The sequence below is a fragment of the Pristiophorus japonicus genome, chromosome 21, assembly GCF_044704955.1.
Source record: "Pristiophorus japonicus isolate sPriJap1 chromosome 21, sPriJap1.hap1, whole genome shotgun sequence".
NCBI classification, from domain to species: domain Eukaryota; kingdom Metazoa; phylum Chordata; class Chondrichthyes; family Pristiophoridae; genus Pristiophorus; species Pristiophorus japonicus.
Window position 1 is genome coordinate 28,918,117 of NC_091997.1, and position 18,927 is coordinate 28,937,043.

Sequence of the window (18,927 nt, forward strand, 5' to 3'; positions counted from 1 at the left end):
TCAATTACATTAAAAGCAGAAAATATAAAAACACAAATGGCCGTGAGCTCATTGTTACTTTTGTATTTTAATGATTATTTGATAATTGTGCAATCTGATGTAGTAGTCAATACAGCGAGATCTGGCTACAACTTGAGCCTGATTAGGAATTAAATATTCCAGGCTATACGACCTTTGTGAAGGATTGGTTCATGGGATGAGAGGGTTGTTCCATGAAGGGAGATTGAGTAGATTGGGGCCTATCGGCTCTGGAGTTTAGAAGAATGAGAGGGGATCGCATTGAAACATGTAAGATTATGAGGGGAATTGACAGAGGAAATGCTGAGAGGTTGTTTCCCCTGGTTGTACTGTCTAGAACTAGGGAGCCCAGTCTCATGATCAGGGGTATAAATACCCATTCAGCATTATCATTAAAAAAAATAACTTGCATTTATATAGCACCTTTCAATCTACAATAAGAAATATTTTTGTGTAAGCCGCTATCATCGTAAAATGTTATAATGAATAGAAAAATGGAGTTACCAGAGAATCCAGCGAGATATTTCAGAGTACATTGAAAGAAAGAAAGACTTGGATTTATATAGCACCTTTCATGAACACCAGACGTCTAAAAGTGCTTTACAGCCAATAAATTACTTTTGGAGTGTAGTCACTGTTGTAATGTAGGAAACGTGGAAGCCAATTTGTGCACAGCAAGCTCCCACAAACAGCAATGTGACAATGACCAGATAATCTGTTTTTGTTATGTTGACTGAGGGCTAAATATTGGCCAGGACACCAGGGATAACTCCCCTGCTCTTCTTCGAAATAGTGCCATGGGATCTTTTACATCCACCTGAGAGAGCAGACGGGGCCTCGGTTTAACATCTCGTCCAAAAGGCAGCACCTCCGACAGTGCAGCACTCCCTCAGCACTGCACTGGAGTGTCAGCCTAGACTTATGTGCTCAAATCCCTTGAGTGGGTACTTGAACCCACAACCTTCGAGATTTCAGAAGGCGAGCATGCTACCCACTGAGCCACAGCTGACACACTATCATCGTGAAATGTTAGTCAGCAGACAAGTGGATTTACCAGAGAAGCCAGCGAGATAGTTCAGAGTACATTGGGGCTTTGTATATAGAAATAAGATAACTGGGAATGAGGAGCAATCTAGAATCTAATTGAAAAGTTTAAATGGTTTATATATAAAATAACAGATACCTGAGACTGATTTATAGAATCAGATTTATTGGATGCTTTCGATGAAGAATGAAAGGTGCGTCGGTTTAAACTACAGGCTGGAATCTAATTGAGGGACTCAGAAAGGTTATGCACTCTATAGCAGATACCCGGAGTGAGTCCCTGGCTGGATTCTCGTCCCATCGGCTGGCCTGTTTCTTGTGTAATCGCACATTCCGTTTCTATCCGCAGAAGGTCAGAGACGAACAATTTATGAATATCACCGGGTGGAAATGGACATGGCGAAGATTAGCAATAGTTCAGCCTTGGAATTCACCCCCGTTTCCAGTAAGTTGTGACTTTTACATGGTTTGAACTTTACCTTCGATCGCATTGAGTATCTGGGGTGGACCTTGTTTTATTTACCCTCTCTTCATGACCATGTGCTGTGTTCTCCTGTTGGGAGAGATCCTTGTAGTTCTCTCTCCATCATCATCATAGGCAGTCCCTCGAAACGCGCCGAAAAGGGATGAGTTCACAGGCGTTTCAATGAAGGACCTGATATTCCAGATCCCGAACTACATGTTGAAGGGTGGAAGATGCCTGTGTGTGGATTTTTTTAACGTGGGGTGGCCGTTGCACACCAGCCACCACACGGGCTTGACAGAGCTAGGTCTTGGTCCAGTGGCAAGGATTAACCAAGACGACTGGAGACCAGCTCTGCTGCACGGACCTAGTGCGCACACATATCGCAGTGTGGGCTGGCCCGTGCTGCCCCTGAGCCCTCGCCTCTCCTGAGCCCCGATCACATCCCTCTAAGAACTCTTGCCGTTCCTTCGCCCCGGCCTCGCTGCTCCTGCTGTACCTGCCCGCCCTGCAGTCAGCCGTCGCTCTCCTGCAGCACCACCCGTTGCTCCCTGCAGTGGTAAGCCGCTGCACGCTGCTCCCTCTGATGGCCTCGGCCTGCTGATGGTCTTGCAGGCTGGGACCGCGCCGATTTCCGGGCCGGGTTGCCGCATGCTACTCCCTCTAATGTCCCCGGCCATTAGTTCCCAATTGAATGGCACATTCTAATTGCACTCAGAAGCTGACACAGTAATGCTGCTAAACAGGCTTCTCAGGGTGGAGAGCTCACTGGACTAGATGGCACAGTTGCTTAGCACAATGCCCTTTCACGTTTTTATATCAGGACTTATATACAACCAAATTTATATTACGGAATTTGCTGGCTCTGGGCCACAGCTGAAAATGACCTTCCATTTGGCACTAATTCGCCATCTTTTTCGGGCTGTATAGGTCGCTGGTGTAGAAAATCTTCAAGTCCACTCTGGTTCATTAGTGGGTGCTCTTCTGAGAAGCACTTCTTTAGGGGTCAGTGGAACTCTGTGTTGAGCCGTGTGCTACCTGACACCAACCCTGGGTGCCAAAATGTCGACGCCTGTCACTGTGATGAACGTAGGGGTCGCAATTCAGTTTCTCACGCCACCTGTTACCGCCAGAGAGCGGCGGCTAACGGGCGGCTAAGTCCTCACCGTCGGCGGCGAGCGGGTTCCTCGGCTCGCAGAAAATGTAGCTGGGCGGTGGGGGTGGCGCCGAGACGTACCGCCGCGCGCTCTGCCGGCGCCCTCGTGATGACGTCATCAGGCGTGCAACGCCCCCTTGCCGCCGTGAAATTAGGTGAGCACGGTGGCCTTACCGGCAGACGTCTGTACCGCCTGGGAAAGGTGGCGGGACATCGGGGATCCCGGGGCGGGAGTGTCCAGGGATCAAGATAAGTGTTTGTGTTTATTTTATTTAGCATTTAGGGATTACTGGGAGCAGTGGGGAAGTGTGGGTGCGGGCGAGGGAAATTGTCAGAAACTTTTTTTTTCATCTCGCTGACCGTGGGTTGGCCTCCTGAGACACGGCTCCGTTGGAACCCGAGGGTGAGTGTGCATCGCCACTTTTAGCGCTGCTCTCTCATCTTTGGGCGGCAAAGCTGAATTTTGCACAGTTTGGGGTGGCGCCTGCTGCCCGCCGTTAAAGTCAGCACTCTGCCAGTGTCACCCGCCTCAGAAACGGCGGGGCCAGATTTCCACCCCGTAAAAAGCCCCAAAAAGGGAGGAAAGCCAATAGATATACAAGACGGAGGTAGATAACTGACCGGGCCTCTGCAATATCATGGGCCACCCCGACCTGCGAGAGGACACCACCGCAGGTCGGGAGTATGAGAGCTGGAGCACGGCCGCTACAGCTTCCAGTGCAAGTCGTCCCAAGTGTGCGTCTACTTGAGGTGAGCGACTGGGTGATGTCATCAAGGCCCAGGTCGCCGGTTAGAGCTTGGGCTGGAACATTGGCGGGGCCCAGGCACAGCGGAGAAACGGGAAGGTCGTAGCGGAGGTGCGGCGAATGAGAGTTCGGGACCCAGAAGAGCCGAGGGTCCAGGGGCAGCACGGGCCAGCCCACACTGCGATATGTGTGCGCACTAGGCCCGTGCAGCAGAGCTGGTCTCTAGTTGTCCTGGTTAACCCTTGCCACTGGATAAAAGCTTAGCTCTGTCAAGCCCGTGTGGTGGCTGATGGGCAACGGTCACCACACGTTAAAAAAATCCACGCACAGGCATCTTCCACCCCCTCAATTGGAGTTCAGGACTGGAATATCGGGTCCTCCATTGAAACATCTATGAACTCATCCCTTTTGGTGTGGAAGCAAATCATCCTCGTCCGAGGGACCGCCTATGATGATGATGAGATAACTGAGCAAAGAGGGATTGCATGGTGACATAGCGCAGCCACAACATACAATCTATCAGAAGAGTGGAACCAGAGAGTCAGATCTCACGCCCTGGAAGTACTTGCAGTCTATTGCCAGAGGGGCACACTCTCATAGAGAGGAAGAGTAAGAGAGAGGGGTAGATTTTGACTTTGGACTGGTCGCCCATTCCAGCAGTGAAGAGACCCCCCAATGATTTTGAGGCTCCAGCCTCTTTCAAATTTGCAGGCGATCTGCAGATGGCTCGGCCCAGCTTGTTAGGTTAAAGCCTGAAAATTGAGCGGGGGATGGCAGGGGGTGTGGGAGTTGTGATCACAGAGGGTGGGGGTCCCGGGGTGGCAGCGGCCCCAAGTTATTTTTGTGCGCCTGGAGGTTCACTCCTGCTCCTCCGAGGTTTACAGAAATGATTCAAGACTCACCTTTGGCAGGGCCTCTTCTCTCCCACTACACATGGCACTAGGCAGAGTCTGCACCTTGCAGGTTCAGACCAGTTCCGACCTAAAATGGCAATCGGGCTCCTGTTTGCATCATCGGACCCCGATCCCCAAAATTAAAAGCAGCCGATCGCCTGAATCAGGTGGGCGCTTTGGACACCCGGCAGTAGGCCCCCTGTGGCATTGGCCACATCGCCGGTGTTAACAGTGGCAGTAATATATTTGCTTCATGGGTTATTTGCTTAACAATACAGAGCAACATTTTGCGATTAACATAGAAACATAGAAAATAGGTGCAGCAATCGGCCATTCAGCCATTCGAGCCTGCACCACCATTCAATAAGATCATGGCTGATCCCTTTAGCTGTAAGGACCATATCTAACTCCCTCTTGAATATATCCAATAAACTGGCATCAACAACTCTCTGCGCTAAGGAATTCCACAGGTTAACAACTCTCTGAGTGAAGAAGTTTCTCCTCATCTCAATCCTAAATGGCCTACCCCTGGTTCTGGACTTCCCCAACATTCTTCCCGCATCTAACCTGTCCAGCCCCGTCAGAATCTTATATGTTTCTATGAGATCCCCTCTCATCCTTCCAAACTCCAGTGTATAAAGGCCGAGTTAATCCAGTCCCTCCTCATATGTCAGTCCAGCCATCCCGGGAATTAGTCTGGTGAACTTTCGCTGCACTCCCTCAATAGCAAGAACATCCTTCCTCAGATTAGGAGACCAAAACTGAAGACAATATTGCAGGTGAGGCCTCACCAAGGCCCTGTATAACTGCATTAAGACCTTCCTGCTCCCATACTCAAATCCCCTAGATAAGAAGGCCAACATACCATTTGCTTTCTTCACCGCCTGCTGTACCTGCATGCCAACTTTCAATGACTGATGAACCATGACACCCAGGTCTCGTTGCACCTCCCCATTTCCTAATCTGCTGCCATTCAGATAATATTCTGCCTTCGTGTTTTTGCCCCCAAAGTGGATAACCTCACATTTATCCACATTATACTGCATCTGCCATGCATTTGCCCACTCACCTAACCTGTCCAAGTCACCCTGCAGCCTCTTAGCGTCCTCCTCACAGCACACACCGCCACCCAGTTTAGTGTCATCTGCAAACTTGGAGATATTACACTCAATTCCTTCATCAAAATCATTAATGTATATTGTAAAGAGCTGGGGTCCCAGCACTGAGCCCTAAGGCACTCCACTAGTCACTGCCTGCCATTCTGAAAAGGACCCGTTTATCCCGACTCTCTGCTTCCTGTTTGCCAACCAGTTCTCTATCCACGTCACGCCAATACCATGTGCTTTGATTTTGCACAACATTCTCTTGTGTGGGACCTTGTCAAAAGCCTTTTGAAAGTCCAAATACACCACATCCACTGGTTCTCCCTTGTCCACTCTACTAGTTACATCCTCAAAAAATTCCAGAAGATTTGTCAAGCATGATTTTCCTTTCATAAATCCATGCTGACTTGGACCGATCCTGTCACTGCTTTCCAAATGCGCTGCTATTTCATCCTTAATAATTGTTTCCAACATTTTCCCCACTACTGATGTCAGGCTAACCGGTCTATAATTATCCGTTTTCTCTCTCCCTCCTTTTTTAAACAGTGGTGTTACATTAGCTACCCTCCAGTCCATAGGAACTGATCCAGAGACGATAAACTGCCACTTCCTTAAGTACTCTGGGATGCAGACTATCAGGCCCCTGGATTTATCGGCCTTCAATCCCATCAATTTCCCTAATACTATTTCCCGCTTTATAAGGATATCCTTCTCATTAGACTCTCGGTCCCCTAGTATTTCCGGAAGGTTATTTGTGTCTTCCTTCGTGAAAACAGAACCAAAGTATTTGTTTAACTGGATCACCATTTCTTTGTTCCCCATTATAAATTCAACTGAATCTGACTGCAAGAGACCTACGTTTGTTTTCACTAATCTTTTTCTCTTCACATATCTATAGAAGCTTTTGCAGTCAGTTTTATATTCCCAGTAAGCTTCCGCTCATACTCTATTTTCCCCCTCCTAATTAAACCCTTTGTGCCCCTCTGTTGTATTACAAAATTCTCCCAGTCCTCAGGTTTGCTGCTTTTTGTGGTCAATTTATATGCCTCTTCCTTGGATTTAGCACTATCCTTAATTTCCCTTGTTAGCCACGGTTGAGCCACCTTCCCCGTTTTATTTTTACTCCAGACAGGGATGTACAATTATTGAAGTTCATCCATGTGATAATTAAATGTTTGCCATTGCCTATCCACCTTCAACCCTTTAAGTATCACTCGCCAGTCTATTCTAGCCAATTCACGTCTCATACCATCGAAGTTACTTTTCCTTAAGTTCAAGACCCTAGTCTCTGAATTAACTGTGTCACTCTCCATCTTAATAAAGAATTCTACCATATTATGGTCACTGTTCCCCAAAGGGCCTCGCACAACAAGATTGTTAATTAGTCCTTTCTCATTACACATTAAGAACTAGTTGGTTTATTAGCAAAGGTTTAACAATCACACTACACATTACCAGTTCATTCACTCGGCTCACAACTGCAGGCCTCATCGTGGATCCCCTGAACCCAACTGGCTGAGGTTTTATTGAGTCTTGTGAATATCACGTGTCTGGCTAAGCCACTCCCAACTCAACAGCTCTACCAACCTGTGCACATCCTCAAATGTCCGCACATTACAACTACCAACCCCATTTTGGGGTGCTTACCGCCCTGATAATGTCAGGAGAGGGCACTCAGAATCCACCCCAGAGAGTCTGATTGATATTCTGTTTATAATTTGACAGATAATGTACTTTGGGTGATATTTGGTGGCAATTCATGATGGGCAAACTGGTCAACTGGACCACCTTAAAGTGGTCTTTAACCTCTTCCTTAATGGGACCTCGCCGAAGGGAACAGGGTGTAGAACAGGAAAGTTACTGATAAGAACTGGTAGCACAACTGGATGTGGCATGAGAAGTTATCAGAGGCAGACTGGGCCCCTTCTCAACTGTTCTTAAATGGAGGCGGTGGTACATTCAACAAATTGATGATTTGAGTATAACAGTAAAGACGTCTTACTGCAATTATATAGGACCCTGGTGAGACCTCACCTGGAGTATTGTGTACAGTTTTGGTATCCTTACCGAAGGAACGATATACCTGCCATGGAGGGAGTGCAACGAAGGTTCACCAGACTGATTCCTGGGATGGGGGAATTGTCTTGTGAGGAGAGATTGAGTAGACTGGGCCTATATTCTCTAGAGTTTAGAAGAATGAGAGGTGATCTCATTGAAATCTTACAAGTCTTGACAGGGTAGATGTAGTTAGGATGTTTCCCCTGGCTGGTGAGTCCAGAGCCAGGGGTCACAGTCTCAGAATAAGGGGTCAGCCATTTAGGACTAAGATGAGAAGAAATGTCATCACTCAGAGGGTGGTGAATCTTTGAAATTCTTTATCCCAGAGGGCTTTGGAAGCTCAGTCGTTGAGTATATTCAAGACAGAGATCAATAGATTTTTGGATATTAAGAGAATCAAGGGATATGGGGATAGTGCAGGAAAGTGGAGTTGAGGTAGAAGATCAGCCAGGATCTTATTGAATGGCGGAGCAGGCTCGAGGTGCCATATGGCCTACTCCTGCTCCTAATTCTTATGTTCTAGGTAGGGCCAAAGGCAAGCAATCTTTTAGGGTTGAGGGAAAGTGGTATTGGCAGTAGATCAAATGTGAGAAGGAAATTCAGTTGAGGGTGGTAGCCAAGAAGGGTGATGAAGTCAAGGCCGGAGGAACGGAAGTGCAGAGTGGGAGACAGAATGTTCAGCTAAAGTTCTACTGACATTAAGCTGGAGAACATTTCACCTCATTTCTGAAACTTTTTCACATCAAAGGTCTACAGCGGAAGCAGCTGATGTTCTGAATCCCACAGAGGGTTTTACTTTAACGCTCAGCCATTTAATGGTTCCAGGCTGCTTTGGGGCAGTTTCCTCCTTACTATTTTGGTGCTGTAATTAGTTCCAGGGATCCTTTAACCATTCTCATTGTCTGTTTTCTCTAATAGTTCACTGAATTCATACCATCATCTCCTCTCTCTCTCTCTCACTCGCAGTGTGTCTGCAACATCTGAGTTGTAACGCCTGTGTCAACGCTGAGGACCGCTTCAACTGCAGCTGGTGCGGTGTGCTCCAGAGGTAAGACTCCCCGACCCCTCACCCGTGTGTAGACTGGAGCTCACTTAAGGGGTAAGCAGCATCTCGGAGGGAAACGTCCTCGCCCAATATCTAATCTTTCAATTACGAAATTGTTATCATTTTTTGAGGTCGTGCTCAAAGAGTAATTCTCAGTTTTGGGTCTCCTTCATGCCACATCGCTGTGGTGACATCACCGACCAAAATTGGCCGCCACCATTTCGAGTGGCCTGCCCCTTCTTTTACTAATTCCGTAAAGGCCTTTGGAGCCACTCTGAAACCAACCCAACCCAACCCAACCCAACCCTGGGGAAACAAGCTCCTTGCTAGCCAATGTGTTAACCGAAAGCTGGACAGATCCAGAAAGCACCCAGATCATCATTCGATCTTAGGCGTGTTTTGTCCTGATGAGGAATGAAAGAAGAAGAAGCAAAGAATCTGCATTTACATAGCATCTTTCATGACCTTGGGATGCCCCAAAGTGCTTTACAGCCAATGAAGCACTTTTGAAGTGCAGTCACTGTTGTAATGTAGGAAATGCGGCAGCCAATTTGCACACAAGCTCCCACAAACAGCAATGTGATAATGTCCGGATAATCTGTTTTCGTGATGTTGGTTGTGACATAAAGATTAGCCAGGTCACTGGGAGAATTCCCCTGCTCTTCTTTGAATAGCGCCATGGGATATTTTAAATACACCTGAGAGAGCAGACAGGGCCTCGGTTTAATGTCTCATCTGAAAGACGGCACCTCCGACAGTGCAGCACTCCCTCAGCACTGTACTAGAGCGTCAGCCTAGATTTTGTGATCAGGTCTCGAGTGGGACTTGAACCCACAACCTTCTGACTCAGGCAGGAGTCCGACCCACTGAGCCACGGTATGGGCACTCAGTTACTGTTATCTTAGTCCTGTCGCCATCTGCATGCGGAGAGAGGGCAGCGGAATCCTGGGTAACTGTTCATGTTCAGAAGGAGAATGTTGTTGTTGTAAATGATCCAACTGAACGTTCAGATTCAGTCATTATTCTGCCGGTGATTTGACTACTGCAGCCAATCAGCCTTATCATGTCGGGCTCCTCGAGGAACTCAGGCAGGGAAGTGGGTGCTGGGGACGGCGGGGGGGGGGGGCACTGGAGAGCGGCGATCAGGCTGGGGGGAGCAGCAATTGAGGGGGAGAGTGACAATTGAGGGGGAGAGCGGCGATCGAGGGGGAGAGTGACAATTGAGGGGTCAGCGGTGATCAGGGGTAAGAGTGTGGTGATTGAGGAGTGAGCGGTGATCAAATGGAGACGGTGGTGATTGTGGGGGTGGGAGGGGGGGGGGGTGAGGTGCAATGGCTGTAGTGGCCTGTGTTCTCTGAGTGTAATGTCCGGTGTGACACCTGCTCACACTGGCGTACTGTTTAAAATATATTAACATGGAGAGATATTTTTGATGTATCATCGTTTTGTATATTATTTGCATATTATTCTCTAATATTCATATGTATCCAGCACCATCCAGCTGATGTGCGTGTGACATTTATAAAACTTCTTTGGTGGCTCAGTGGTTGAGGGCACCATCCAATGATGTACTCCAGAACAGGAAGATCCCAGGTTTGCCCTTGCTCATTGGGGCATTGATTGATCTCAGTCGGGGTGATAGCAAGGGAGCTCCAATCCATCTCAAAGTCCCTGATTTAGGCAGGTCCAAAATCTGTCAGAGCCCCAATCTCCCATCACTAGCGAAGGACCAGGCGCATGTGTGTGACCATTAACCAACATTAACTATTAATGAGCACCCCTGTGCTCACTGACCTACATTGGCTCCAGGTTCAGCAACGCCTCAGTTTTAAAATTCTCATCATTGTTTTCAAATCGCTCCATGACCTCACCCCCTCCCTGTCTCTGTGTCCTCCACCAGCCCCACAGCCCTCTATTATCTCTGCGCTCCTCCAATTCTGGCCTCTCATGCATCCTCAATTTTAATCACTCCACCATTGGTGGCTGTGCCTTCAGCTGTCTAGACCGTAAGCTCCGGAATTACCTCCATAAATCTCTCCACCTCTCTCCCTCTCTCTCCTTTAAGACGCACATTAAAACTTACCTCTTTGACCGAGCTTTTGGTCACCCATCCTATAATTATGTGGCTCAGTATCAAATTTTGTTTGATAGCGTTCCTGTGAAGCGCCTTGGGATGTTTTACTACGTTAAACGCCCTATATAAATACAGATTGTTGTTAAGACAAGGTGAACCTTATAACAGCAAACCAAACACGAGGTTTATTTCTCCACATGTGGAAGCTACGCTAAACCTGGTTAGACCACACTTGGAGTACTGCAACAGTTCTGGTCACCATATTATAAAAAGGATATAGAGGCACTGGAGAGGGTGCAGAGAAGATTTACAAGGATGATACCAGAGATGCAAGGGTATACATATCAGGAAAGGATGAACAGGCTGGGTCTCTTTTCTCTTGAGAAAAGAAGGCTATGAGGTGACCTAATAGAGGTCTTTAAAATTATGAAAGATTTTGATAGAGTTGATACAGAGAGAATGTTTCCACTTGTGGAGAAGAGCATAACTAGAGGTCATCAATAAAAAATAGTCACCAAGAAATCCAATGGGGAATTCAGAAGAAACTTCTTTACCCAAAGAGCGGTGAGAATGTGGAACTCGCTACCACAGGGAGTGGTTGAAGCGAATGGTATGGATGCATTTAAGGGGAGGCTAGACAAGCATATGAGGGAGAAGGAAATAGAGGGTTATGCTGATAGATTTAGATGAGGAAAGACAGGAGGAGGCTCGATTGGAGCAAAAATGACATCATGGACTGGTTGGGCCGAATGGCCTGTTTCTGTGCTGTATACCCAGTGTAACACACTTTCAAGAGAGGAGGGAACTGAGGAGGAAAAATGATGAAAATATCTGTAAAATTGCTCTTTTCTTGGCCTGTGTTCCTGTTGTCACCCTTGGCGTGCATGCTCCAGGGACACCCTCAGTACAATCCCCTCTAGAAACAAGAAAGGACTTAACCCAATCTAGTTTTTCCATCCTTTCCCCCTCAGATGTCAGTTACCTACTTGTCAGGAGAGGGACAAGTGAAAAATCAATGCACATGAGTCAATGCTGTTATTATATCGAGCTCTCGGAAAGAGTTGAACAATCGCAAAATCGATGTAATTGAATCATCTCATTCACACATTAAGGACATTTCCTTTCCTCCAATTAGATGGAATTACAAAGTATTACATGGATTCACAAGCTTGGTCAGACCCCAAAAATCCCGCTCACCCATCACTCCTGTGCTTGCTGCCCCGTGTCCTAACTCGCACCAAGTCCCGCTCACCCATCACTCCTGTGCTCGCTGCCCGTGTCCTAACTCACACCAAGTCCCGCTCACCCATCACTCCTGTGCTCGCTGCCCGTGTCCTAACTCGCAACAAGTCCCGCTCACTCATCACCCCCTGTGCTTGCTGCCCGTGTCCTAACTCGCAACAAGTCCCGCTCACCCATCACCCCCTGTGCTTGCTGCCCGTGTCCTAACTCGCAACAAGTCCCGCTCACCCATCACCCCTGTGCTTGCTGCCCGTGTCCTAACTCGCAACAAGTCCCGCTCACTCATCACCCCCTGTGCTTGCTGCCCGTGTCCTAACTCGCAACAAGTCCCGTTCACCCATCACCCCTGTGCTCGCTGCCCGTGTCCTAACTCGCAACAAGTCCCGCTCACCCATCACCCCCTATGCTTGCTGACCTACATTGGCTCCCAGTTAAGCAACGCCTCAATTTCAAAATTCTCATCCTTGTTTTCAAATCCTTCCAGGCCTCTTCCCTCCCTATCTCTGTAATCTCCTCCAGCCCCACAACCTCCCGAGATGTCTGCGCTCCTCTAATTCTGCCCTCTTGAGCATTCCTGATGATAATCACTCAACCATTGGTGGCCGTGCCTTCTGTTGCCTGGGCCCTAAGCTCTGGAATTCCCTCCATAAACCTGGAATTTGGAATTGTCTCCCCCAAAAGACTGTGGATGCTAGGACAATTGAAGCTTTCAAGAATGAGATCAAAAGATTTTTGTCGGGTAAAGGTATCGGGGGATATGAAGCAAGTGCATGAAAGTGGAGTTGAGGCACAGATCAGCCACGATCTAATTGAATGGTGAAGCAGACTCGAGGGGCTGAATGGCCTACTCCTGTTCCTATGTTCCTGCTTGTAAGTTAATACACATCCCGTAATTCAATCAAGAATGGATGACTGTAAAGAACATTCAGGCTACACCTGGAATACTGTGTCCAGTTTTGGTCTCCTCACATGGTGGGTGATATTGAGGCTCTGGTTTTAAGGAGCATCTTAAAGGAGGAAAGAGAGATAGAGAGGTGGAGAGGTTTAGGGAGGGAGTTCCAGAGCTTGGGGCCCAGGCAGCTGAAGACACAGCCACCGATGGTTGAGCGATTATAATCAGGGATGTTCAAGAGGCCAGAATTTGAGGAGCGCAGATATCTTGTGGGATTGTGAGACTGAAAAAGATTACAGGGAGAGGGAGGGGCAAGGCCATGGAGTGATTTGTAAACAAGGATGAGAATTTTGAAATCAAGGCGTTGTTTAACCGGGAGCCAATGTAAGTCAGAAAGCACAGGGGTGATGGGTGATCGTGGCTTGGTGTGGGTTGGTACCCGGGCTGCTGAGTTTTGGATGACTTCAAGTTTATGTAGTGTGGAAATTGGGAGGCTGGCCAGGAGTGAGTTGGAGTAGTCAAGTCTCGAGGTAACAAAGGCATGAATGAGGGTTTCAGCAGCAGAAGAGCTGAGGCAGGGACAGAGGTGGGCGATGTTACGGAGGTGTATAAAGGTGGATTTAGTTATGCCGCAAACATGTGGCTGGAAATTCATTTCAGGGTCAAATATGACACCTAGGTTGTGAAACAGTCTTGTTCACCCTCAGATATATGCTAAGGAGAGGGATGGAGTCAGTGGTTAGAGAGCGCAATTTGTGGCGGGGACCAAAGATAATGGCTTCGGTCTTCCCAGTATTTTATTGGAGAACATTTCTGCTCAGTTGGACAAGCAATCTGACAATTTAGATACCAAGCAGGGGTTGACAGAAGTGATGGAGAGGTAGAGCTGGGTGTTGTCTGCGTACATGTGGAAACTGACTCCGTGTTTTTGGATGATATCGCCAAGGGGCAGCATATAGATGAGAAATAAGAGGGGTCCAAGGACAGATCCTTGAGGGACACCAGAGGTAACGATGTGGGAGTGGAAAGAGAAGCCATTGCTGGAGATTTTCTGGCTACGATTAGATAGATAAGAATAGAACCAGGCGAGTGCAGTCCCACCTAGCTGGACATTGGTGAAGAGGTGTTGGAGGAGAATGGAGTGGTCAACTGTGTCAAAGGCTGCAGACAGGTCCAGAAGGACATGGAGGGATAGTTTACCTTTGTCACAGTCACAAAGGATGTCATTTGATATGGTAAGATAGACTAAAAGAGTTGGGACTCTTTACCTTAGAGCAGTGTAGACTTAAGGGAGGATGTGATTGAGGTTTATAAGATAATGAAGAGAATAAACATTGTTCCAGCTGACAGTTTATTTCAATTAAATGGGTTAGGCAGGACCAGGGGGCACAAATTTAAGTTGTATAGGGCTAGATCTAGGTTAGACGTCAGGAGGTGGTTCTTTTCCCAGAGAATAGCAGACCTCTGAAAAAGCTGCCGTTTCATATGCTGGATGCAGATTATCTGAATTCCTTCAAACGAAAGCTGAATTTGTCTCTGGCTGCGGGGTAGATCACCTCTTACAGAAGGTAGGTACTGCAGGGAATTCAAGCCAGATTGATCTCCTGGACTAGTTTTGATTGCCTAGATGGATCAGAGAGGAATTTCCCAGTTTCTTTTTTCCCAAATTGGCCTGTTTTTTTTAATCTGCTTTTTTTGCCTCTCCCAGGAGATCACATGGTGTGGGGTGGAGTGTCTGTGTTGTAATACACAAGGTATCGCAATTATATGGGACAGGCTCAATGAACCAGATAGTCTTTCCCTGTCCGCCATTGTTCGTATGTTCGTAGGACTGTGACACATTCTCTGAAAACATTGAGAATCAAAGCTTATTCCTACATGAGTTAAGTATAGTAGCTGCTGTCTTTGTCTAGCATCAAGAACATTAGGGTAGATTTTGCATGACTGCACTCCTGGTCTTGTGCCTCAGTCAGCAGGATTGCAGATCCGAGATTGGACGCGGAGGTCTGCCCTCCTGCTTCGCTGTGCTCCCATTCTCTGGCTGACTGAGGAAACCTGCCCAGGACCCGAGTCTCTCAAAAGTTACCCCATTGAACATTGTGGTCACGTTGCTGTAAGTGGGGCATGGCAGATGGTGCACAGTCGTACCGAGCTTTGCAGCTCTTTGTCGTATCCTGTCCCATGGCTTCAGCCTCCTCTCTAACAGAACCGACAGCACAGCTGTTACTGCAAATGGCAATTGATATCAATAAAACAGCTTACAGCACCAAATGGCACCAGAATTAATGTCATTTATAGTACAATAACTATAGGCTGCTTTTGATACCAGCGAAATACCACTTTTTAACAGGACTGTCTTTGACTATCCTGAACTGCAACATGTAATTGAATTTCTTACTGCAGTTGTCATTCTCCTCCAGAGTCAAACCTTGTACAAAAGGAAGAAGATTTCAATTGCACTTCACAACACAAGTGTTCGAAAACAGAATATGCCTCCTATTGCTTCATTCTCTTGATCTCTGCATTTTTCTCCGTCATGCATTTTCAATCTCTAATTCTACTTGGGGGAACTGGCATGGTAGATAGACAGGAACTATTCCTGCTGGTTGGAGAGTCTAGGACTAGGGCGCATAGCCTAAAAATTAGAGCCAGGCCTTTCAGGAGTGAAATTAGAAAATTCTATACACAAAGGGCGATGGAGGTTTAGAACTCTCTTCCGCAAATGGCAATTGATGGTAGATCAATAGTTAATTTTTAAGCTGAGATTGATAGCTTTCTGTTAACAGAAGGTATTAAGGGATATGGGGCAAAGGCGAGTATATGGAGTTAGGTCACAGATCAGCCATGATCTCATTGAATGGTGGAGCAGGCTCGAGGGACTAATTAGCCTAATTTGTGTCCATGTTCCTATCTATATCTCTCATTCTATTGTTATTTCATTCATTTTATCTCTTTTTTTGTCTCTGACTCTGTTTCTTCTGAATTCCCTGTTGGATTTCTTGGTGACTATCTTATATTGATAGCCTCTAGTTATGCTCTTCCTCACAAGTGGAAACACTCTCTCTGTGTCCACTCTATCAAAACTGTTCATCATTTTAAAGACCACTATTAGGTCACCTCTTAGCCTTCTTTTTTCAAGAGAAAAGAGACCGAGCCTCTTCATCCTTTCCTGATATGTATACCCTCGCATTTCTGGTGTCATCCTTGTAAATCTTCTCTGCAACCTCTCCAGTGCCTCTGTATCCTTTTCATAATATGGCAACCAGAATTGTACGCAGTACTCCAAGTGTGGTTCCACATTTAATTCCACCTCCTTGTCCTTACTTACAAATCCCTCCATAGCCTCGCCCCACCTTACATCTGCAGCCTCCTCCAGCCCTATAACCCAACTCATGGCCTCTGCTCTCCCATCACTGGCTTGCTGTGCAACTGCCTCCCTCTCTTCAACCATCAGTGACAAGCCCCTTGCCCTCGTCGGAACTCTTCCGCTTTCAAGCCTCCCTCTTTCTGCTTTGCCGCCCCACCTTCAAAAGTCGACTTGAAACCCACTTCCTTGACTATGACTGGGAATTTCCTTGTAAGTTACCCCCCCAATGAAGTTGTTCCGACAGATCGGGAGCAGATCCAAGGAAATTCCTGGCCCATGTCTTTAGTCACCTCCCCTCCACTCTTCCACTCTAAGGGGTAGAAATTGGTTACCGCCCATTTTGCGGCGTTAATCCAGGCAGAGCGGTAAGTACAGCACCTTGAAAAAGCTTACGCCTCCTGCTGCTAAATTTGGTTGAATCGGGCCAAAAGCTGACAGGGGCACTAAATCAGCCATTACACATCTGACCTGGGGGGTGGGGGGGCGCCTAACGAAAATCCTCGCATTTAATTCTGGAATTAATTGCGCATGCTCCGAAGTCCGATTTGCAATCCTGCTGTCGGACTAGTAATGCACCCATTAAAGTTTTCAAATTCAGTTGTTTTCAAGCCGTATTGTTATGTCTGTCTGCTGCTGCAAACTCGGAGGCTCACGCACCGTGCTGTGTGTAAACGTTGCACTGATTGTGACCTCCGAGAGAAGTGCTTCCTCATCCCTCCAAGTAGCCACCAGTTAACGACTGTGGAAGGCTGCGCTGACTGTTTTTTCAAATGAGGCACCCGGACCGAATTTAGCAAGCGCGGGCACTCGGAGCCGTTGCACCAGGATTGATGTCATGAACGGACTGATAGTCAGTGGCCGAGCGCTGGCCTTTCGCGCCCCAGTTAGCCCTCAGCTGAATTTTCTGGCAGGGCCCTAAAAGCTGCGCGTCCGGTCGCTAAGCTATTACGCTCGCTTTAAAGCCCCTTCTGGTCGCTCACTGAGGCGCGAGACAATCGGATTTCCACCCCTTAATGCTCGGCGTCCAGTTCCACTCCGTGAAGCTGCTTGGGCCATTGCTACATTAAAGGCAGTAATTGTCATTGTTTTTACTGTCCGCTCTTTCAAGCATCGATTCCTCAACCAACTTCTCCCTGTATTAATAAACAATAAACCGCAGCATTCATTTTGGACAAGCTTTCTGGACTCGTCAGTCCTTCCGTATGTTATCTGGCAGCATTGTGCCTGCCTGAGACTGACAGATCACCCAGCCAATCAGGGGCTATAGTTTCCTGGTACTACAGCCAAGAAGATAGGACTGCCCACTTCTGGTCATTTCATAGATTCTCACATACAGAACACAACAGGATCAAAAGCGAGTTGCCGATACTACATGTAATTTTTTTTTTAACGGTTCAAACAAAGTGAGCAGACACGACAGCAGCAAATCCTGTGGAACAGAGTTAGAGGGTCGAAATAGTTCATTGTTCATTAGTCAACCAAGCGAACAGCGATTGAATCTGCCAGAACTTGTGCCAGCAAATAAATGGCTAGACTCTTGAATACTTACAGTTGATTAAGCATTGTCTGTAACATGAGCAGATTCTCATTGGCTACAGCCAGATGTGTTGTCAATAAGAAGAAGCAGATGTTAGCCTGTCTGGTAAATACTGACTCCGGGTGGAGTCTAGCCCTCTGCTGTCTATCTCACAACCTTTGCTGCATTTTTTTGTTTCACTCATCGCTAACATTCAGACACACTTGACCTTCGCTGTTTCCTTTGGCGGTGGGGGTGGGGGAAGTTGGGTGTGATTGAAATCCCAGGCAGTGCCTCCTCAGGAACCATTACCTTTGAAATAATTAACGTCTGCTGATACCTCATCCACCCATCATAGGCAGTCCCTCAGAATCGAGGAAGACTTGCTTCCACTCTAAAAATGAGTCCTTAGGTGGCTGTACAGTCCAATACGAGAACCACAGTCCCTGTCACAGGTGGGACAGAGAGTCGTTGAGGGAAAGGATGGGTGGGACTGGTTTGCTGTACGTTCTTTCCGCTGCCTGCGCTTGGTTTCTGCATGCTCTCGGCGATGAGACTCGAGGTGCTCAGCGCCCTCCCGGATGCACTTCCTCCACTTAGGGCGGTCTTTGGCCAGGGACTCCCAGGTGTCAGTGGGGATGTTGCATTTTATGGAGGCTTTGAGGGTGTCCTTGTAACGTTTCCTCTGCCCATCCTTGGCTCGTTTGCCGTGAAGGAGTCCACACCACTGCGTCAACATTTACACAGGAATTCAATTGAATCTCAACGACAGCTTTGGGGAGGGTGGGGGGAGAAAATTGCGGTCGGAGACTTCCCTCGTACGACTGCCTCCGACCCGAAAAAAGTCTACGAAATACCCGGTGGTCCCAGAGGAACATAGAGATCCCAGTCGAAGGCCTAGCTTCGCTGCGCAGCGCTCGGGGAGATGCCTTCCAGGTACGTACGTACATGCTGGGGTCACGTGGGCCTGGAGCACCAATCACTGTGCAGTATTCTCATTGATAAAAATGGGAGCTCTGTTTGTACGGGCTCCCATTAGTATCAATGAGAAAACCCCCTAAAACACCGAAATACAGCACAATAAATAAATAAAACACATACTTAAAATTAATTGAAATTAAATGTAATTTGAAAAATAATATATTTAGGGGAATTTTTAAAAAATTTGTTTTAATAGTGTTAGAAATAAACTTACCTTAATGGACATGGTTTTAATATACAAATGAGTGTCCAAATGTAATTTTATATGTTTTTAAATCCTTACGCTGGTAAAAGTAAGCTATGCACCAGACGTAAAAGTTTGAAGGACA

General features: G+C 47.2%; 1 protein-coding gene across 1 annotated transcript in view; it reads left to right on the top strand.

Annotated features, from left to right (window-relative positions):
- The window catches only part of LOC139233885 (plexin domain-containing protein 1-like), a 328,432-nt gene that overhangs the window by 192,927 nt on the left and 116,578 nt on the right, over positions 1-18,927 (top strand). The window contains exons 8-9 of the mRNA XM_070864521.1: positions 1,412-1,507; positions 8,448-8,529. Coding sequence (XP_070720622.1) covers positions 1,412-1,507; positions 8,448-8,529 — 178 coding nt within the window. The remainder of the gene's footprint in view (positions 1-1,411; positions 1,508-8,447; positions 8,530-18,927) is intronic.